Source organism: Neophocaena asiaeorientalis, unplaced genomic scaffold, assembly GCF_003031525.2.
Source record: "Neophocaena asiaeorientalis asiaeorientalis breed wild unplaced genomic scaffold, Neophocaena_asiaeorientalis_V1.1 scaffold244, whole genome shotgun sequence".
Taxonomy (NCBI): domain Eukaryota; kingdom Metazoa; phylum Chordata; class Mammalia; order Artiodactyla; family Phocoenidae; genus Neophocaena; species Neophocaena asiaeorientalis.
In genome coordinates, this window is record NW_020173763.1 from 284,079 (window position 1) to 304,314 (window position 20,236).

At 36.7% G+C, this 20,236-nt stretch overlaps 1 protein-coding gene across 2 annotated transcripts in view; it reads right to left on the reverse strand.

Annotated features, from left to right (window-relative positions):
* Window positions 1-694: 694 nt before the first annotated feature.
* Window positions 695-20,236, reverse strand: part of LOC112403736 (bifunctional heparan sulfate N-deacetylase/N-sulfotransferase 4) — a 234,339-nt gene continuing 214,797 nt past the window's right edge. Inside the window, exons 9-13 of one of the 2 annotated variants that reach the window (XM_024751344.1) lie at window positions 17,772-17,946; window positions 12,141-12,311; window positions 11,104-11,213; window positions 7,298-7,400; window positions 695-814 (exon numbers count right to left, since the gene is read on the reverse strand). In XM_024751344.1, coding sequence (XP_024607112.1) covers window positions 695-814; window positions 7,298-7,400; window positions 11,104-11,213; window positions 12,141-12,311; window positions 17,772-17,946 — 679 coding nt within the window. The remainder of the gene's footprint in view (window positions 815-7,297; window positions 7,401-11,103; window positions 11,214-12,140; window positions 12,312-17,771; window positions 17,947-20,236) is intronic. The other variant, XM_024751343.1, reaches the window with a different exon arrangement.

Genomic DNA, 20,236 nt, shown 5'->3' on the forward strand with positions numbered 1-20,236 from the left:
ATGGCATGCTTGCCAGATAAAATACTATTGTCAGTGAATATGGAAATTTTCAGATAGTCTCCTCCTATAAGAGGAAAACAGACCAAAAATGTGGAAGGTTACAACTTTGCAACTTCTTTAGCAAGTCAAAGAAATTCATAAAGAGGAGTAACAGAGGAAAACATGTGTGGGCTAAATATAATACGTAATAACTGCTCAAAATAAGAGCATAGGGTTATACTTATAATTTCATAACAAAATCAAAATTGTTTTTAAATTAGCAAGGGAAAATGTAAGCCCTTAATTCAGATATTGGGTTACTACTAGCCTCATTTACAGATATCTCAGTCCTTATCTTTTCCTCAAGATTCTAATTTGTCTCTGCATATAATCAGTGTTCTCAGTCAAACACAGTTTCTGAAACCTTATGGTCAACAGAGGAACTGGGCTGTGTTATGATCCCCACATTGGAAACTGGGTAATGCCACAAAACCCCACATTATTTCTCAAAAGTCACACAGGGATTGATGCTAGTAATTGCCAATGAGTGCATATATAAGTTTTCATTTTATGAAAAAGATAGAAGGAGATTTATTCACACGATCCTCTGTTGACAGTCACAAGTGCATTAAGGGGATAAAAGATGGGGGGGGTTTGTTTTTCTGTTTCATAGTAAAAGTCAGTATCTTGGGAGCCTTGGTTCTTCTCTCCAGTGCTATCTCACTTTTTGTAGCTCCTGTCTCAGCCATGATGGGAGAGGCTGCCCCAGTCTGTGTAGCAGTTTGGACAGTTCCACATTATGATCTCGGTAGTAATTAGAGAGGAAGGTTCTAGACTGAAAAGTGAAAAGAAAAAGAAGGCAAAGGAAGCTGTTATTTCATTAAATGAGATTGCACACATTTCTTAAGAAATTCTACTACACTAGGACTGGCTATAAAATAGGTATTTCTTTGTAGTTTTCTGCAGATATCACTCATTTTTACCATTAGAAAATATTTGGCAGAAGTATAGCTGTAAAATAAAAATGGGTCCAGGTATAACTTACGTGCCTTATACAACCACTAAAACACCAATTTATTAAGGGATTGCTGAAGGGAGAAAAGTTGATAAGAAGTATATAATACTAAAGAAGAATGAGGTACGTAGGGACCAGATGTGGTACCAAATGTACAGAAAAAACATCTGTTTTTTAAATTGGTCACTTTATGTAAAATTGGGTCATAGCATAAAGATGAAAAATGAACATAATCACAAAAGCTGAATTTCATGATTAAAGAAATAACTTGCAATTTATAAAATGTTTTCTATATTTATTCAGGACCAAAACAGTTTTTTTGAAAAATCATTAAGCATTTCTTCTTCAAAGATATTATAAGGTCTCATTATAAAGATCACTATAATGATCTTTCCTGTGATTCTTATATTCCTAACCAAGCTGGAGTGATGGGCCATTTTTAGATGAATGGTTTAAAAAAGGATTATCAGATACATCTGTGGTTTTAGTTTATTTCTGGAAGACAGAAAATTTATAATTGGTCTTTCTCTGTGGATGTCACTTACCTCATATTAGAACCCAATGAACATAGTTCTGTGTCTCTTTGATAAAATAGTAGAGATGAACATTTTTCCTGTGAAAATATAGGCAGCAATGGCCCACGTATCGGCTTCCATCTGGTCAAAGTTACACCATCTCTCTTAAGCCCTCCCAATATTTTAGCACAAATGAGTCTCTTTCTTCCTAAAACTCCCTTAGCCACTTTTGTGTGTACTGTGGAAATGGACTTAACATAACTACATTTTGTCTTGTACCATTCACCAGGAATTTCATTACATTTCTACCCTTAAACCAGATTGTAAACACTTCAAATTCTGGATAAGATTTTTATAGAAGTAGTGGAATTTTACACTGATTTCTTGGTAGATTAAAGTGATTTTTGAAGGCCTTTTGAAATTATTGAGTTCAAAGGTATAGTTTGAGGACCTTCTGGTTCTTCTATATCCATAGTAATACCTGATATCTTCCATCCTCCTTTTGCCCACCTTGTCTTAGGAGAGATACTCATTATATCTGCTCAGTTGGTTGCTAACTGGTTCCCCAATCCTAGTCTATCTCCTCATACTATAACTTTTATTGAAAGATTTTTTTTCCCCTGCCTTTTTGTAGTTTCACATTGTTTTGTGTATCTTATTATAAACAAGTGACTGTAACTAACTTATCCTCCTATAATAAATCTGGGCTCATAACTGTTTTATCCTGTATCCTATTTGTGATATTGTGATTCATAATAAGAAATATGAAGTTGATCATTGGCCCCATTTCTGGCACAGAGCTCCTAAAACCCTTGGAATTTCCTAAGTGAGACAGTGATAAAGGTATATTTTGTTATGTTGATGAGGTGGCTTATGGACCTCACCTAAGAATGGAGGCTGGTGGCATGGGGAACAAACCTTGTGATTAAAAGGTTGGAACTTTTTATTTTTAAATTTTTCTACACAGCAGGTTCTTATTAGTCATCAGTTTTATACACATCAGTGTATACATGTCAATCCCAATCGCCCAATTCAGCACACCACCATCCCCACACCCCATAGGGCTTTCCCACCTTGGTGTCCATACATTTGTTCTCTACAACAGTGTCTCAACTTCCGCCCTGCAAACTGGTTCATCTGTACCATTTTTCTAGGTTCCACATACATGCGTTAATATATGATATTTGTTTTTCTCTTTCTGACTTACTTCATTCTGTATGACAGTCTCTAGATCCATCCACGTCTCAACAAATGACCCAATTTCGTTCCTTTTTATGGCTGAATAATATTCCATTGTATACATGTACCACAACTTCTTTATCCATTCGTCTGTCAATGGGCATTTAGGTTGCTTCCATGATCTGGCTATTGTAAATAGTGCTGCAATGAATATTGGGGTGCATGTGTCTTTTTGAATTATGGTTTTCTCTGGGTATATGCTCAGTAGTGGGATTGCTGGTTCATATGGTAATTCTATTTTTAGTTTTTTAAGGAACCTCCATACTGTTCTCCATAGTGGCTGTATCAATGTACATTCCCACCAACAGTGCAAGAGGGTTCCCTTTTCTCCACACCCTCTCCAGCATTTGTTGTTTGTAGATTTTCTGATGATGCCCATTCTAACTGGTGTGAGGTGATACCTCATTGTAGTTTTGATTTGCATTTCTCTAATAGTGATGTTGAGTAGCTCTTCATGTGCCTCTTGGCCATCTGTATGTCCTCTTTGCAGAAATGTCTATTTAGGTCTTCTGCCCATTTTTGGATTGGGTTGTTTGTTCTTTAATATTGAGCTGGATGAGCTGTTTATATAGTTTGGAGATTAACCCTTTGTCCGTTGATTCATTTGCAAATATTTTCTCCCATTCTGAGGGTTGTCTTTTTGTCTTGTTTGTAGTTTCCTTTGCTGTGTAAAAGCTTTTAAGTTTCATTTGGTCCCATTTGTATATTTTTGTTTTTATTTCCAAAGTTTTTTTTATCATAAATGGGTGTTGAATTTTGTCAAAAGCTTTTTCTGCATCTATTGAGATGATCATAGAGTTTTTATTCTTCAATTTGTTAGTATGGTGTATTACATTGATTGATTTGTATATATTGAAGAATCCTTGCATCCCTGGGATAAATCCCACTTGATCATGGTGTATGATCCTTTTAATGTGTTGTTGGATTCTGTTTGCTAGTATTTTGTTGAGGATTTTTGCATCTATATTCATCAGTGATATTGGTCTGTAATTTTCTTTTTTGTAGTATCTTTGTCTGGTTTTGGTAACAGGGTGATGGTGGCCTCATAGAATGAGTTTGGGAGTGTTCCTTCCTCTGCAATTTTTTGGAAGAGTTTGAGAAGGATGGGTGTTAGCTCTTCTCTAAGTGTGTGATAGAATTCACCTGTGAAGGCATCTGGTCCTGGACTTTTGTTTGCTGGAAGATTTTTAATCACAGTTTCAATTTCCTTCCTTGTGATTCATCTGTTCATATTTTCTCTTTCTTCCTGGTTCAGTCTTGGAAGGTTATACCTTTCTAAGAATGTATCCATTTCTTCCAGGTTGTCCATTTTACTGGCATTCTCCTTTTTCATATCTAATTTTATTGATTTGAGTCCTCTCCCTCTTTTTCTTGATGAGTCTGGCTAATGGTTTATCAATTTTGTTTATCTTCTCAAAGAAACAGCTTTTAGTTTTATTGACCTTTTCTACTGTTTTCTTTGTTTCTATTTCATTTATTTCTGCTCTGATATTTATGATTTCTTTCCTTATGCTAACTTTGGGTTTTGTTTGTTCTTCTTTCTCTAGTTCCTTTAGGTGTAAGGTTAGATTCTTTATTTGAGATTTTTCTTGTTTCTTGAGGTAGGCTTGTATAGCTATAAACTTCCCTCTTAAAACTGCTTTTGCTGCATCCCATAGGATTTGGATCATCGTGTTTTCATGTCATTTTTTTCTAGGTATTTTTTGATTTCCTCTTTGATTTCTTCAGTGATCTCTTGGTTATTTAGTAACATATTGCTTAGTCCATGTGTTTGTGTTTTTTACATTTTTTCCCTGTAACATTTCTAATCTCACAGTATTGTGGTCAGAAAAGATGCTTGATGTGATTTCAGTTCTCTTAAATTTACTGAGGCTTGATTTTTGACCCAAGATATGATCTATCCTGGAGAATGTTCTGTGCGCACTTGAGAAGATAGTGTAATGTGCTGTTTCTGGATGGAATATCCTATAAATCTATGTGGTCTATTGTGTCATTTAAAGCTTGTGTTTCCTTATTTATTTTCATTTTGGATGATCTGTCCATTGGTGTAAGTGAGGTGTTAAAGTCTCCCACTATTACTGTGTTACTGTTGATTTCCTCTTTTACAGCTGTTAGCAGTTGCCTTATGTATTGAGGTGCTCCTATGTTGGGAGTGTATATATTTATAATTGTTATATCTTCTTCTTGGATTGATCCCTTGATCATTATGTAGTGTCCTTCCTTGTCTCTTCTAACATTCTTTATTTGAAAGGCTATTTTATCTCATATGAGTATAGCTACTCCAGCTTTCTTTTGATTTCCATTTGCATGGAATATCTTTTTCCATCCCCTCACTTTCAGTCTGTATTTGTCCCTAGATCTGCAGTGGGTCTTTTGTAGACTTGTTTTTGTATCCATTCAGTAAGCCTGTGTCTTTTGGTTGGAGCATTTAATCCATTCATGTTTAAGGTAATTATCGATATGTATGTTCCTGTGACCATTTTCTTAATTGTTTTGGGTTTGTTTTTGTAGGTCCTTTTCTTCTCTTGTGTTTCCCACTGAGAGAAGTTCCTTTAGCATTTGTTGTAGAGCTGGTTTGGTGGTGCTGAATTCTCTTTGCTTTTACTTGTCTGTAAAGCTTTTGATTTCTCCATTGAATCTGAATGAGATCCTTGCCGGGTAGAGTAATCTTGGTTGTAGGTTCTTCCCTTTCATCACTTTAAGTGTATCATGCCACTCCCTTCTGGCTTGTAGAGTTTCTGCTGAGAAATCAGCTGTTAACCTTACGGGAGTTCCCTTGTATGTTTGTCATTTTTCCCTTGCTGCTTTTAATAATTTTTCTTTGTCTTTAATTTTTGCCAATTTGATTACTATGTGTCCCCGCATGTTTCTCCTTGGGTTTATCCTGTATGGGACTCACTGCACTTCCTGGACTTGGGTGGCTATTTCCTTTCCCATGTTAGGGAAGTCTTCAACTATAATCTCTTCAAATATTTTCTGGGGTCTTTTCTCTCTTCTCCTTCTGGGACCCCTATAATGTGAATGTTGTTGCGTTTAGTGTTGTTCCAGAGGTCTCTCTCTTAGGCTGTCTTCATTTCTTTTCATTCTTTTTTCTTTATTCTGTTCTGCAGCAGTGAATTCCACCATTCTGTCTTCCAGGTCACTTATCTGTTCTTCTGCCTCAGTTATTTGCTATTGATTCCTTCTAGTGTAGTTTTCATTTCGGTTATTGTATTGTTCATCTCTGTTTGTTTGTTCTTTAATTCTTCTAGGTCTTTGTTAAACATTTCTTGCATCTTCTTGATCTTTGCCTCCATTCTTTTTCCGAGGTCCTGGATCATCTTCACTATCATCATTATTCTGAATTCTTTTTCTGGAAGGTTGCCTATCTCCACTTCATTTAGTTGTTTTTCTGGGGTTTTATCTTGTTCCTTCATCTGGTACATAGCCCTCTGCCTTTTCATCTTGTCTATCTTTCTGTGAATGTGGTTTTTGTTCTACAGGCTGCAGGATTGTAGTTCTTCTTGCTTCTGCTGTGTGCCCTCTGGTGCATAAGGTTGGAACTTTAATGTTATCCCGTCACCATGGGGTAAGGGAGAGGGGCTGGAGGTTGAATCAATCACCATTTGTCAGTGATTTAATCAATCATGTCACTGTAATGAATCTTCCATAAAAACCCAAAAAGGATGGGGTTTGGAGAGTTTCTGGGTTGATGAACATGTAGAGAGACTAGAGAAATCAGAAAAGGCATTGAACCTCCACACCCTTACCCCATATCTTGGCCTATGCACCTCATATATCTGCACCTCATATATCTGATATATGTCATATATCTATTTCTGAGTTATATCCCTTTGTAATAAAACAGTGATCCAATAAGGAAAATGTTTCTCTGAGTTTTGGGAGCCACTCTAGCATATTCATCAGAACCAAGGAGGGGGGTTTTGGAACGTCCAATCTATAGCCAGTGGTTCAAGATGGAGGTGATAACCTGGACTTGGGACTTGAGGTGAAAACCTGAACAGGGAGGGACAGTCTTGTAAGATGTGGCCCTTAGCCTGTGGGATCTGTTACTATCTTTTGGAAGACAGTGTCAGAATTGTGTTGAGTTGTGGGACACCCAGCTGGTGTCTGAGCCTTGCTTGGTGATGTGGAAGAAGCTCTCCACCATATGTTGTAATTGGTGATCAGAGCAGTTTACTCTCCTTTGCTTAACTCAGTACCAGGCATTGTATAGGCGCTGGATATATGTATTTAATATGTAATAATAACACTTATATATTTTATCCAAAATCACTTGTTTAGTAGATAATTTATTTAAGTACTTTACACATTTGGAAAGGAATTACTGTTCAGTAAGTATTTATGTTTGAATTGCATCCCAGCACACAATTTCTACAGATATCTATCAATCATCTATCTCTGTTGGTCTATTTATTTTCCAAATATATAAAACTATTGGTAGCAACAAAAAAGCAGAAAAAGGAATGAAATATATTGTCTACTAGCTTTGAAATAGTTGTATGCGCCGGGTTCTACCAGTGTATTTCAAAGATGAGGAAAATATTACCTCTGGATCCATGGGTGGATACTTTCGACCTTTGCTTTTTCCAAGGCATTTGGTCTTTCCTCCTTCCAGTAGTTGACACCAAAAGCCCTTTTGGGGATCAAAACTACAAAAGATCAAATATATAAATGATAATAAAAATATAATGATTATACAGAGATTATACACAGATTTCTTTGACATCCATCATTAAGTGGTATATAGTAAGGTGACTGAATGTAATGAAAATATACTTCTATTTTTTAACATCTTTATTGGAGTATAATTGCTTTACAATGGTGTGTTAGTTTCTGCTTTATAGCAAAGTGAATTAGCTATACATATACATATATCCCCATATCTCCTCCCTCTTACATCTCCCTCCCTCCCACTCTCCCAAACCCACCCCTGATCTCCCTGTGCTATGTGGCTGCTTCCCACTAGCTATCTATCTTACATTTGGTAGTGTATATATGTCCATGCCACTCTCTCACTTTGTCCCAGCTTACCATTCCCCTGCCCCATGTCCTCAAGTCCGTTCTCTAGTAGGTCTGCATCTTTATTCCCGCCTTACTCCTAGGTTCTTCATGACTTTTTTTTTTCTTTTTAGATTCCATATATATGTATTAGCATATGGTATTTGTTTGTCTCTTTCTGACTTACTTCACTCTGTATGACAGACTCTAGGTCCATCCACCTCACTACAAATAACTCAATTTTATTTCTTTTTATGGCTGAGTAATATTCCATTGTATATATGTGCCACATCTTCTTTATCCATTCATCTGTTGATGGACACTTACGTTGCTTCCATGTATATAAACCTGAATTAAAGCTTCTAAGAAAACTGCTATATTTTTTTAACAGTTCAATATGTTTATATTTTTCAAGGAGGAAATTAAAAGGGTGAAGATATACTTCACTATATTTTTCCAAAGAACTTGAGACACAGATTATACAAATGGTGAATGTAAGAAAGATTAGACAAATCTTCATTTCTTTTGTTGAAGGCAGATGATCCTATTGGTTAATTCAGACCTGACACTCTTAAAGAAAATTCTAATGTTGTTTTGCTCCCATGGCTGCAAAAAGTTACAAAAGAATGTGTGGCCTAATTATTTGGTTTAAACTCAGATATATAAGAATTTTTGTTTAGGACTAACAAGGTAGGAAAAATGAAAGAATAAACCAAATAGGAAGGGAAGTTTTAAGTTTACTGCTATGGGACTTGCTGCATGCATAAAACATCGAAAAGGTTTGCATTTTTGTTGCTCAGCAGATGTTTTAGAAAGATGGAGCATAATTGAGTAGGACGTAAAGTTAATTAGTTGCAGAATATTTTGTTGCCCTGGGCCCATTCCTATAATACCGGTGCACCTGCAATTTGCTTCTGCACATATGTGAACTCATTTAGGGGGAGAGGGAATTTTTCTTTACAGTTTCCTGCCCAATCTATTATTAGAGACCTGATCCTTGCAGTCCAGGTTGTCCTAGTACTTGTTATCAATTAAAATTAAATACATCACTGGTTAAATGGATAAAAGGAAGACAGAGTCATTTCCAACCTGGACTTTTCAATCTGCTCCTTGCCTATCATAGGCCTTTCTCTAGTTTTCATTAATTTCCCAAGAGGAGAAACAATTCCGCATGCTGTGCAAAATGCGATGGGGAAGGCAGCATAACAGTGCCCCTAAACAGCATTTTCTGCCTCAGGATGAGAATATTTAACTGCATTAAGGTAAAATACAGTTAAGGTAAAATACAGCTCTGGCAACCAAGCCAAGATATTTATACACACTAAGAGTATCTCCTTTGCTCTCCGGTGTACAGAGATCTCAGGATGGGCTGCTGTCTCTCCTTGCTCTCCAAACAGCTGTTGTGAGGCAGAGCTTAATACAACCTGAGGAAGGAGAGCCATCCAGAATATTGAAAGTCATTCTTTTAGATAGGGTTGCCATAACCTTGAATCCACATTACTTTGCTGCCTTTGTTTCATTTACTGCATTGACAATGTTATATACCCGAAGTCTAACAATGGGCATTTATTCTTGCTAAGTTATATCAATTCCTTGTTTTATGGTTTGGTTTCAGTAGGCATGAAATTGTGAAATTAAGATGAAAAGCCTTTCTCAAATAACTGTTAGGCAACTTTGAGGATATGAATTTGTTGCCTTACAAGTTCTTTTATTACACTGACCATCACTATAGTTATTAATTTTTGTGATGTGTGAGATGTATTAAAAACCATATATTCTGTACTTGTTTGTAATCTCTTCTTTAAAAGTATGATTTTACAGGTTTATTGAACCATAAGGAACTATTTGTAGTAAACAGGACAGAACCATTCCCTAAACTACTGCAGGCAGGCAGGGGAAGACATGCTGACATCAATAAGTATTTATGTAAACGTATTATAGGAAGCTTTGTCTACTTAATCAACAGGGGCCATGCCTTGTGTTGTTATTTCCATGTGTAGGTAAAAACTTCATTAGACTTGTTTTAGTGGGTAAGGAACAACCCGATCTTATTGCTTCTTTTCCTGTCCTTCCATTACCCTCTCTAATTGTGTAATTGCTGATTCTAATCTGCTGTGAACTGGGAAATTATATAATCAAGCTTGTCAAAATTTTGTCTAAAACTTAATAGGCTGTATATCAGGCCTTTGTGAGGGCATCAAGTACATGCCCTTTTAAATATATATTTTGACTGCTTGGAGCTTTTGTTTTTGTTTGTTATTTTGCTTCTTTACACTTTTTTTTTCCATTTTCAATCACCCAAGTATATGATTTTATTTTCCCAAGATGACTGCAAGAATATCCCCCCTCCCGCATTCTCTTCTGCAGAACGCCCTTGCCCCTCCTCATCAAGAGGCAGAGGCTCCTTTCCCTCCCCTTGGGTTTGCACTGGCTCTAGTGACTTGGTTGCAATCAATAGAATATGGCATAAGTGATGCTATGTGACTTGCAAGGCTAGGTCAGAGAAGGCCTTGAACCACATTCCCTCGATATACCACCCCCTCTCAGAACACAAAGCCACCACACTGTGAGAAAGTCACACAGAGGTCTTGTCCCTCTGAGCTCAGCTTCGAGCTATCCCAGTCCAAGAGCCAAAGGTGTGAGTAAAGAAGCTTCAAGAAGACTCCAGTCTCCAGCCATTCAAGTCATACCTAGATATTCATGTCTCCCCAAATATGGCCCCAAGTATATATTTTGAGCAGACAAGTTGTCCTGGCTGTGTCCTGTCTAAATTCCCAGCTCACAGGACCCATGAGCATAATAAAATGGCTACGGTTACATGCCGGTAGGTTCTGGGTGGTCAGCCGTGTAATAAAAACTACAACATTACACGTGATTATATTTGGTTACACACAATTTAAAAAATACAGAGTAAAACATGAATGTATCCCTTTCCCAGTTCTGCCCAAAACACTACTCACTTTCACAGAGCTAATGGAGGCCATCAACATTTTATTTCTAACCTGTAAATTACTTGGGGAAAGAGATCATCTTTTTCACCTTTGTAACCTCAATTCCTAGAACACTTTCTGCATAGAGCAGGCATGTAGAAAGTTTACTTAAACAAATTTATACTGGGAAAAAGCTCACAAAAAGGGGAATTTGTGATACATAAAATGCCTATAAGGTAAAGTGTTCCTGGTATTCAAAAGGGAGACACTACATGAATAATGAGGACATTCCTTTGACTGCTTTTGAGTAGCATAATGATGTATAAATTCATACCTAGTATTAATGATGCTATATACACACCTACTGGTGATAATTTATGATGGAAAATAATGGAAATGAAATCAACCATGAGAATAGACTCACGTTAGTGCTTCAGAGTAATTATAATGAGGTGTAACTCCCAGAAACTTCTGGACTTCGTCCATCACAGTAACTGGGTCAGATCTCAGCTGCTGTCCATCAATAATTAGCAACTGTAGAGTCAAAAATAGTCACTTTATGAAGAACAAAATTAAATTAAATAGACCAAGCTGCCTCCCTTGACCTGGTATGATGTTAATCAATTAGATCAGTGTGAAAAGGAAGAAAATATGCACTACTTAGCATACATGTTAATGTTTACTATTCTTGTGTCCTTCCAAATAAACAGCAAATTTTGCCAAAGGCATTTTTTATAACCCTTAACTAACTTGATTGTAAATCATAAACACTGACACTCTCTTGATTTAGTAGTTCAGTAGAAACACGATTTTCCATCTGCTCTGCAATACAGACAATTATCCAACCTATGAAATTCCATGAGTTAACCTTGGAGCCAAGGGCTTGGAAATAATGGGCGTACAGATGAAAATTACCCATCTATTCTCCTTACAAACCACAACAGAGAACTCAGGTTTTAGTTGTGACCTGACTGGAATGAAGAAGATAAAGGATGTGGACGCTTTCTGCAAATCCTTATTTCCTGTTCTATCCCAAGTTCCTGGAGCTGTTACAACACTTTCCATTTTGACAGTCTAATCCATAACCTCCTTCTTTCCTTATAAGATTCCCACAGGACAGATGACACATGGGCATCTGTACATGGTGTTCCATAAAGGGTCTAACTGGCTGCTCCTCTACTGGTTATTGCCTGTGAAGCACCTGATGCCTCCTGTGTGAGGCCCTACCACTTTGAGACCAGCTACTATCCAAAAGAAGATGCCCAGAATGTGTTTCACAGCCACTTAACATTGTAGTACTACCACTGACATTAAAAATGTAAAAATCCACATTTCTTCCTTAGGTATGATCATCTCTGATAATAAATTGCTATCTGTGGCAATGTCAATTTATATTTTCTGTTTGTCAGTGCAACACTATGACGATATAATAAACAGAAGAAATTCAGTTCAGGACATTACCTGAGAAGTAGCAAAGTAAGTTAGCCATCTTTCTATGTGGACCGCATACCATCCAGGTAATAGGCATCTTCTCTGCAAAGTTTTCAGGTCAGATGGGGCCCAATGTGCTGTTGTGATAACTTCATAGAAATTAAACCTCAGGGCAGCTGGATCTTCATGTGATCTTTGGTGCTTTAATAAGAAAGTCAATTGTAAAATTAATTTTCTTTATGCCTGCATAGGTATGTGTGCATGTATGTGTTTGATATGTGGATATATGTGTGTGTGTCATGTGTCTTTTATTCCAAAAAGAGTAACTAAGAATAATTAATTGACTTTAGAATGAAAAATGAGGTGAAAAGTGCACACTATATTGAAGCCTAGGCATTGGCATATTGTTTATATAGAGTATAAGCCTTCCATATATATCAAGTAGCATTCAGATAGCCTGTGGTTGTCTTCATGTCTAAAACGTTTAGGTGTAAGACAAGAGACAGAGTACAAGGATTTTCTCCATGGGTCTGATTATAAGTGAAAAGATGTCAGGGACCAGACAGATCAAGCCTGATGAAAAGAGATTTTGATTGGCAGGAGTAGGCTTACATATTACTGTTCTCTTGTTTCATTACAGCCACTCCTGAGGGTTCCGACAATTCCCCAATATCCCTCTGTGGCAGGTGCTATGGGTACAGAGAAGGCAGATGTTTATTCATGCTTGCTCAGGTGTCATATTTATGTTGATGTTGCCCAAGGCACTTTGCTTTTACCCTCCCAAGGGTTTCCACCTAACTCTGCTAATTCCTAAATACCAATTCACTACTGCTTTTCAGTACCAAATTCTCTGAATCTTTCACATCCTACCATCATTGGTCAAGCTCAAGAGCCCCACACAAATCAATACAATTTTATAAGCATTTATTAAGATCCTTCCCATAACAATAACCTGCAATAGATTCTAGAGATAAAAAGCTATAGGTAAGACAAAATTGCTGTCTTCAAAGAAATCAAAATCTGGTATGGAAAACAACAGATTAACAGATTGTGATAAAGTCATATATTTGACTAGAGGTATAAGTTATTTGCTGTGATAGCCAGACCAATAAGTGATTAGTTCTGAATGAAAGATGAAGGGATCTTTTTTAATGATTGATGCTTTTGAGCTAAAGTGTAGTGAGAAAGATTTTAATAAGCAGAAAAGAATAAATGTGGAAACTAAGAGAACTTTAAAGTAAATTTGAGTGAAGATGAATGAGGTGTGTGGGAATGGATGAATTGATTTTGCAAGATATCTAAAAGTGAACTTAAAGAAAATTTACTACAGGATAAGGATGGAAGTATATTAGAGCCTGATAGAATTATGTAATAGCAGCCCTTATATATGTTAGAAATAAAAATTGCTAAGAAAGTAAAGATGATTAAGTGGTAAATGGTTAAAGTGTAACTAGTGAGTGGTAGGTTGGTAGAAATAATAATACTTTTGAAGCCCTCTCATAATTGCATACTTATTGACCTTATTTGTAAATGCATTATGCTACATACATAGAGACTACATAGTACATTTAATTAATACAAGGTGTAGAAACAGGGTAACTTGAGTGAAGAAATATAAACATACTCCGTGCACGTTAATACAGTAATGCGAACATTTCTCCTTTGCACAGTGATAATATGGAATTGTACTTAATCTGCTCTATATTGACTTATACCAGTTTAGCACCAACTTTTTTTTTATATTTATGCAACTAAAAAGATTAGCATAAAAATATGACCAGAAGTCACACAGAATTGGAAAAAATAGCACTATAGGTCCTCTGTGAGGCCCATTATAAAAATGTGGGGTAGAAATTATAGTGGCAGGTGACATTTGTAGGACTTTCTGAATTATACCTGCTGAGCTTCAAATTTATGGTGCTTACTGAATAGACAGGACTGGGTAATAATGCAATGTAAGTAATAGGTTGCATTATTTTGAAATGTACAGCAGGATGGGGACCCTACTCTTAGCAATATAGCAATAAAAAGTATTATCAGAAAAAATTATTCATTTCAAATGTGTATGTTCAAAGAATTTACTTGAAGAAGCAGGCATAGATTCTTTTTTTTAAAAAAAAGTTGAATCCATGTGGGAAGAAAAAAGAGATTCATATAATCTGCTCTAAGTAGTGACCATTTTTTCTGCAGGAAAATGTGCAACATTTTTCCCCAAGTGTTCGCATTCAAAATGTTTCATTAAGGCTTAATAACTCAAAAATTTTGGCACGATTGAAAAAAATAAGTTTATCTTGCTTTGCAATATGAATTTTGTTGTTATAGTGAGAAAGACACATTTTTGTATATTAGGGAGTCATTGACTCATGGATTCCAACAATAATTTCTGGATTTTGCTCCCAAAACAAGTGTTCCACTTGAATTCTTAACCACTGGCAATCTCAGTTTGCAGTATCATGTTTTCCTGTCCATCATTATTTGTTCTTAGCGATATATGTTTATTGAAGAAATTTTGAAAAGTCAAGAAAAAGAATAAAGGAAAAAGAAAAATTACTTGTTATTTTACAATGCTATTAATTTTTTTCTTTTAGTCTACTTTATTTTGACATTAATTTATGTATATACTCATATCATTGGGATTTTAGTACATATAGATTATTACCACCTTAAATTCAAGGTCATCAGCTTTAATTAGGCTTTCATTGCAATGGGCGATTTTACATTTCTCTGGTCAACTTTACCTCACCCCTGTAGCAAGATTTCATACCCCCTTTTTTCTCTCCTCAAACTACTGCCTCCCAAATCTTCCCCCTCTTTTCATTAGATTAACTTGTTCTCAACTTTTTAAAGGAAAAAGAGACCATCATAGTCACTTTAATTTCTCCATCCCAGACCTTCAAATTTACCAGCAAGTACCTTTATACCCTTTTTTATCCCTTAAGTTTCAATGCAGGGGTTCTTAATAACTCCCGCTGATAGAATTCAGAGGATCTATGAACTTGAATCTTCAAAAAAATGTCTCTTTATTTTTAGTAATTTCTAAATAAAATTTGGTATGTACTGTACTTGTGATCTTACCACCAATAAAAATCAGTTCTTTTTAATCACATTACAGGTCTTTCAGATATATCAAATGTTTATACTTACCGCTATTTCAAAATTACAGTAGTATTAGCCCCATCATTAGATATTTCTGTTTAATGATTTAGTAAATATTTGTTACTGATTTTAAATTACTTTTAATTTAAAATCAGTAAATTTAAATTTGTTATTAAACAAATTTGATTTTAAATTTGTTACTGATTTTAATTATTTTTCTATATAGTTGTTTCCTTTGTAATACTATGTATTTTAATGCTTTAAAAATATATTTCTGAAATGGGGAACATGGACTCCACCCTACTGCCAGAAGGGTCCCAGCACAAGAAAAGTGAAGAACTCTGGAAATGGAGTGCTTCCCTCCCATCTAAGCTATTTCCTGTAGCCACCCTTCCAGATCTCTCAGGATCCTCCCAGGGCTGATTCCCCATTTTCCCTTGGGGGACCTTTAACATCCTGCTTCCTTTGAAAACTTTTCATTATTATTCAAATCACCACCACTATAAACACATCTTCCTTGATCCGCTGTGTCTTGTTTGCTAAAAGTTTCACTTCCCTCCATGTCTTTCAACTGAATGAAAATAGTTTAGGCCTTATTTTGCCTAATTGTCTAATTTCTTAGCAGCTGTTTGACATTGCTGTCACCTCCTTCATTTGGTAGTACTCCTTTCTTGGTATCTGCTGGATTTTTTTATTACTCCTCTGGCTGTTTTCTCTCTGGCTGCTTCATTCTTTTCTCTACTTTTCTTCTCTGAACCTTCTCCTTAGGCGATTTCACCATTTCTGTGGCTTTTTGCCTCTGATTCACAAATTTCTGTCTCCTGCTCAGACCCTTCCCCACAGTGCCAGCCACCTCTATTGCTGCTTTTGGTGTGACAGTGATGCCATAACCTCATGATTTCCATCTGTGTCACATCTTTAGCCTTCCCCCACCCCTGCACAACACCTGTATCCTTCTTCAGTGCTTCTTTTTCACGGGAATATATGGTTATCATCCAGTTGCCCAGACTGGAAATTTGATTGATCTTTGACACTTTTCTCACCAGGCTCTGTTGATTTTAATCCCTGTCTCTTGACACTTTATCCTTCATTCCATTTCTACTTACTATCTTTGTCCTTGCTACTGCCATTTCACAGCAGGACTATTGCAATAGCCTCTACTTGACTTCTCTGAGTGGTTACTTCTTCCACTCCAGTCCATTCTTCAAATAGCAGATAGTATCATGTTTTCTAAAAGGAATTCTGGTAGTTACACACTGGTTTAACATTTTAAAAAGGCTTTCGATGGCTCAAGGAATGGTGGCCACTTGGTTCTCCCACTTGGCTTCTAGCCCCCGTCTGCCTCTCAGACTCATCTCCCACAGGTCTCCACCTCGGGTTTTGCTCTCTAACCACGTGAACCCTTTCTTTTATTTCTTTAGCTGTGCTGTGGTTCTTTGCACCCAGGGGACTACACATACTTTCCCTCTGCCCCACTCTCCCTCTACCCTCACTCAGTTAAACCTACTCGTCCATCAGTTTTAAGTCTAAAGTTGATTTCTCTAGAGAGTGCTCTCATAGCATCTCCCATACTTCCTCACAGAGCATTCAAAATTTCTAATTATATACCTTTTTGCTTATTTGATTAATATCTATCCACACATTAGAATGAACACTATGTTTTAATTATCATTCTATGGATTAAAACCATCATGAAATGCTGAAAATACTCCATTTCGGTGCGACACAATTCTATATTGTTGGATATTTACTTTTCCTTTTGTTATTATGATTAGTACCTCAATGAATAAAAAAGGGATACATATTTTTAATCCTATTGAGGTTTCCTTATGATTGATTCCAGAAGAGGAATCACAGCACAAAAGTACCTTTACAAACCTTTTGATAACTGTCATCAAATTAGTTTTCAGAAAATATCTCCATATATATCCTTCTATTGGAAAGTTCTAGTACTTTTATCAACACACCCTTGTCAACAGAGAGAACAAGCATGACAATTTTTGCCAAGATGATATTTTAAAAAGTACCATTTTGATTTATATTTTGTTGATCCCTAATTTTTCATGTAAATTATTGTCCGGTTGGATTTGTGTGTGTGTGTGTAAATTGTTTATCTATGCCTTTTGCTTGTCTGCTTATTTTTTTACTCAAATATTTATTTAGTTAGTTACTTTTACCAGTTTGCAGGAACTTTTTGGTTTTTTTTTTTTTACAAATTAAGGGAACTAAGCCATTTAACATGTATTGCTAAAGATGCTCTACTTAGATGGTAATTTTAATTTTGTTAATTGTGACTGACCAACATTTTACATGGTTATATGGTTCAATCTATTAATTCCTTGATGTGTGATTTTCTTCTGTTATGTTTATGCTTGAAACTCCTTGCCCAAATTGATATCAATTAGGTCTTATCAATAGTTCTTATTTCTCATAATTTTTTTTGTTTGTTTAGCTCTTTTAACATTTGACTGTTCAATACATCTGGACTTTACTTTGTTAATTCACCATTGCTTACATTCAAGCTATGACCAAATGCTTTTAATGGTATTTTTCACTGCTTCATACCTGGTACCAAGAGTATGCCCTGTCTGACGGGTCAATGAGGATGGTGATGATCTTGGCTTTGGGGACCAGAGATGCAGCTCGTTTGGGAGCTTCTTCTGAATGGAAGTAATTAGCACTCTTTTCAAATAGAAAGTCACTTGTAATGTTGGATGGAGTAGGGAAAAATTCCATATACCTGAAGGCAGAGAAAGACAATTAATTAATTTGAGGTCTAATTGATTTCCTGCCATACTATGGATAAAAAATAATTTAAATATTTGACATCCATTTATATCAATTTCTAATTATTGGTGTTATAATAGTCAAAATAGAGACTACTGTATACACTTTGAATGTAAAAACAATCCCAGGTAATATTGTTCTAATGGACTAGTTAGGGCAGGGGAAAGAGTGAGATGAAGTAGGTAGGTTGTTAAAGAACAGAGGGAAAATCCTTTACATTTGGGTTGATGTTCTGTGCTATCAAAAACCAAAACCAGAAAAATTAGGTTTACCCTTGGCAAACAGCAAATTACACCATATTGCCTAGTAAATATTTTAAATTACTTCATATCTTTACTTAGTTAAGAATTTTTCAGACTCTGGGAGGGCTCAGGCCAAGGAGTACTTCCCAGAACTTTTGCCGCCAGTGTCCTTGTCCCCGCAGTGAGCCACAGACACCCCTGCCTCTGCAGAAGACCCTCCAACACTAGCAGCCATGTGGCTGACAGGGTCCTAGTGCTCCAACCAAGTGTCAGGACTGAGCCACTGAGGTGGGAGAGCCAAGTTCAGGACATTGGTCCACCAGAGACCTCCCGGCCCCACGTAATATCAAACAGTGAAAACTTTCTCAGAGATCTCCATCTCAACCCTAAGACCCAGCTCCACTCAATGACCAGCAAGCTCCAGAGTTGGACACTCTATGCCAAACAACTAGCAAGACAGGAACACAACCCCACCCATTAGAGAAGCTGCCTAAAATCATAATAAGGTCACAGACACACCAGGTGCATCTGAAAACACATCACAGACCAAGTGTCAGGACTGAGCCACTGAGGTGGGAGAGCCGAGTTCAGGACATTAGTCCACCAGAGACCTCCCGGCCCCACGTAATATCAAACAGTGAAAACTTTCTCAGAGATCTCCATCTCAACCCTAAGACCCAGCTCCACTCAATGACCAGCAAGCTCCAGAGTTGGACACTCTATGCCAAACAACTAGCAAGACAGGAACACAACCCCACCCATTAGAGAAGCTGCCTAAAATCATAATAAGGTCACAGACACACCAGGTGCATCTGAAAACACATCACCAGACGTGGTCCTCCCCACTAGAAAGACAAGATCCAGCCTCATCCACCAGAACACAGGCACTAGTCCCCTCCACCAGGAAGCCTACACAAACCACTGAAAGACAGGAACACAACCCCACCCATTAGCAGAGAAGCTGCCTAAAATCATAATAAGGTCACAGACACACCAGGTGCATCTGAAAACACATCACCAGACGTGGTCCTCCCCACTAGAAAGACAAGATCCAGCCTCATCCACCAGAACACAGGCACTAGTCCCCTCCACCAGGAAGCCTACACAAACCACTGAACCAACCGTATCAACTTAGGGGAAGACACCAAAAACAACAGGAACTATGAACATGCAGCCTGCAAAAAGGAGACCCCAAACACAGAAAGTTAAGCAAAATGAGGAGACAGAGAAACACATAGTAGATGAAGGAGCAAGGTAAAAACCCACCAGACCAAACAAATGAAGAGGAAATAGAGAGTATATCTGAAAAAGAATTCAGAGTAATGATAGTAAAGATACCCAAAATCTTGGAAATAGAATGGAGAAAATACAAGAAACGTTTAGAAGGAACTAGAAGAAATAAAGAGCAAACAAACAATGATGAACAACACAATAAATGAAATTAAAAATTCTCTAGAAGGACTCAATAGCAGAATAACTGAGGCAGAAGAAAGTATAAGTGACCTGGAAGATAAAATAGTGGAAATAACTACCTCAGAGAAGAATAAAGAAAAAAGAATGAAAAGAATTGAGGACAGTCTCAGAGATTTCTGGAACAACATTAAACACACCAACATTCGAATTATAGGGGTCTCAGAAGAAGAAGAGAAAAAAAAGGGACTGAGAAAATATTTGAAGAGATTATAGTTGAAAACTTCCCTAATATGGGAAAGGAAATAGTCAAGTCCAGGAAGCAGAGAGTCCCATACAGGATAAATCCAAGGAGAAACACACCAAGACACATATTAATCAAACTATCAAAAATTAAATGCAAAGAAAAAGTATTAAAAGCCACAGTGAAAAGCAACAAATAACAAAAAAAGGAATCCCCATAAGGTTAACAGCTGATCTTTCAGCAGAAACTCTGCAAGCCAGAAGGGAGTGGCAGGACATATTTAAAGTGATGAAAGGGAAAACCTACAATCAAGATTACTCTACCCGGCAAGGATCTCAATCAGACTT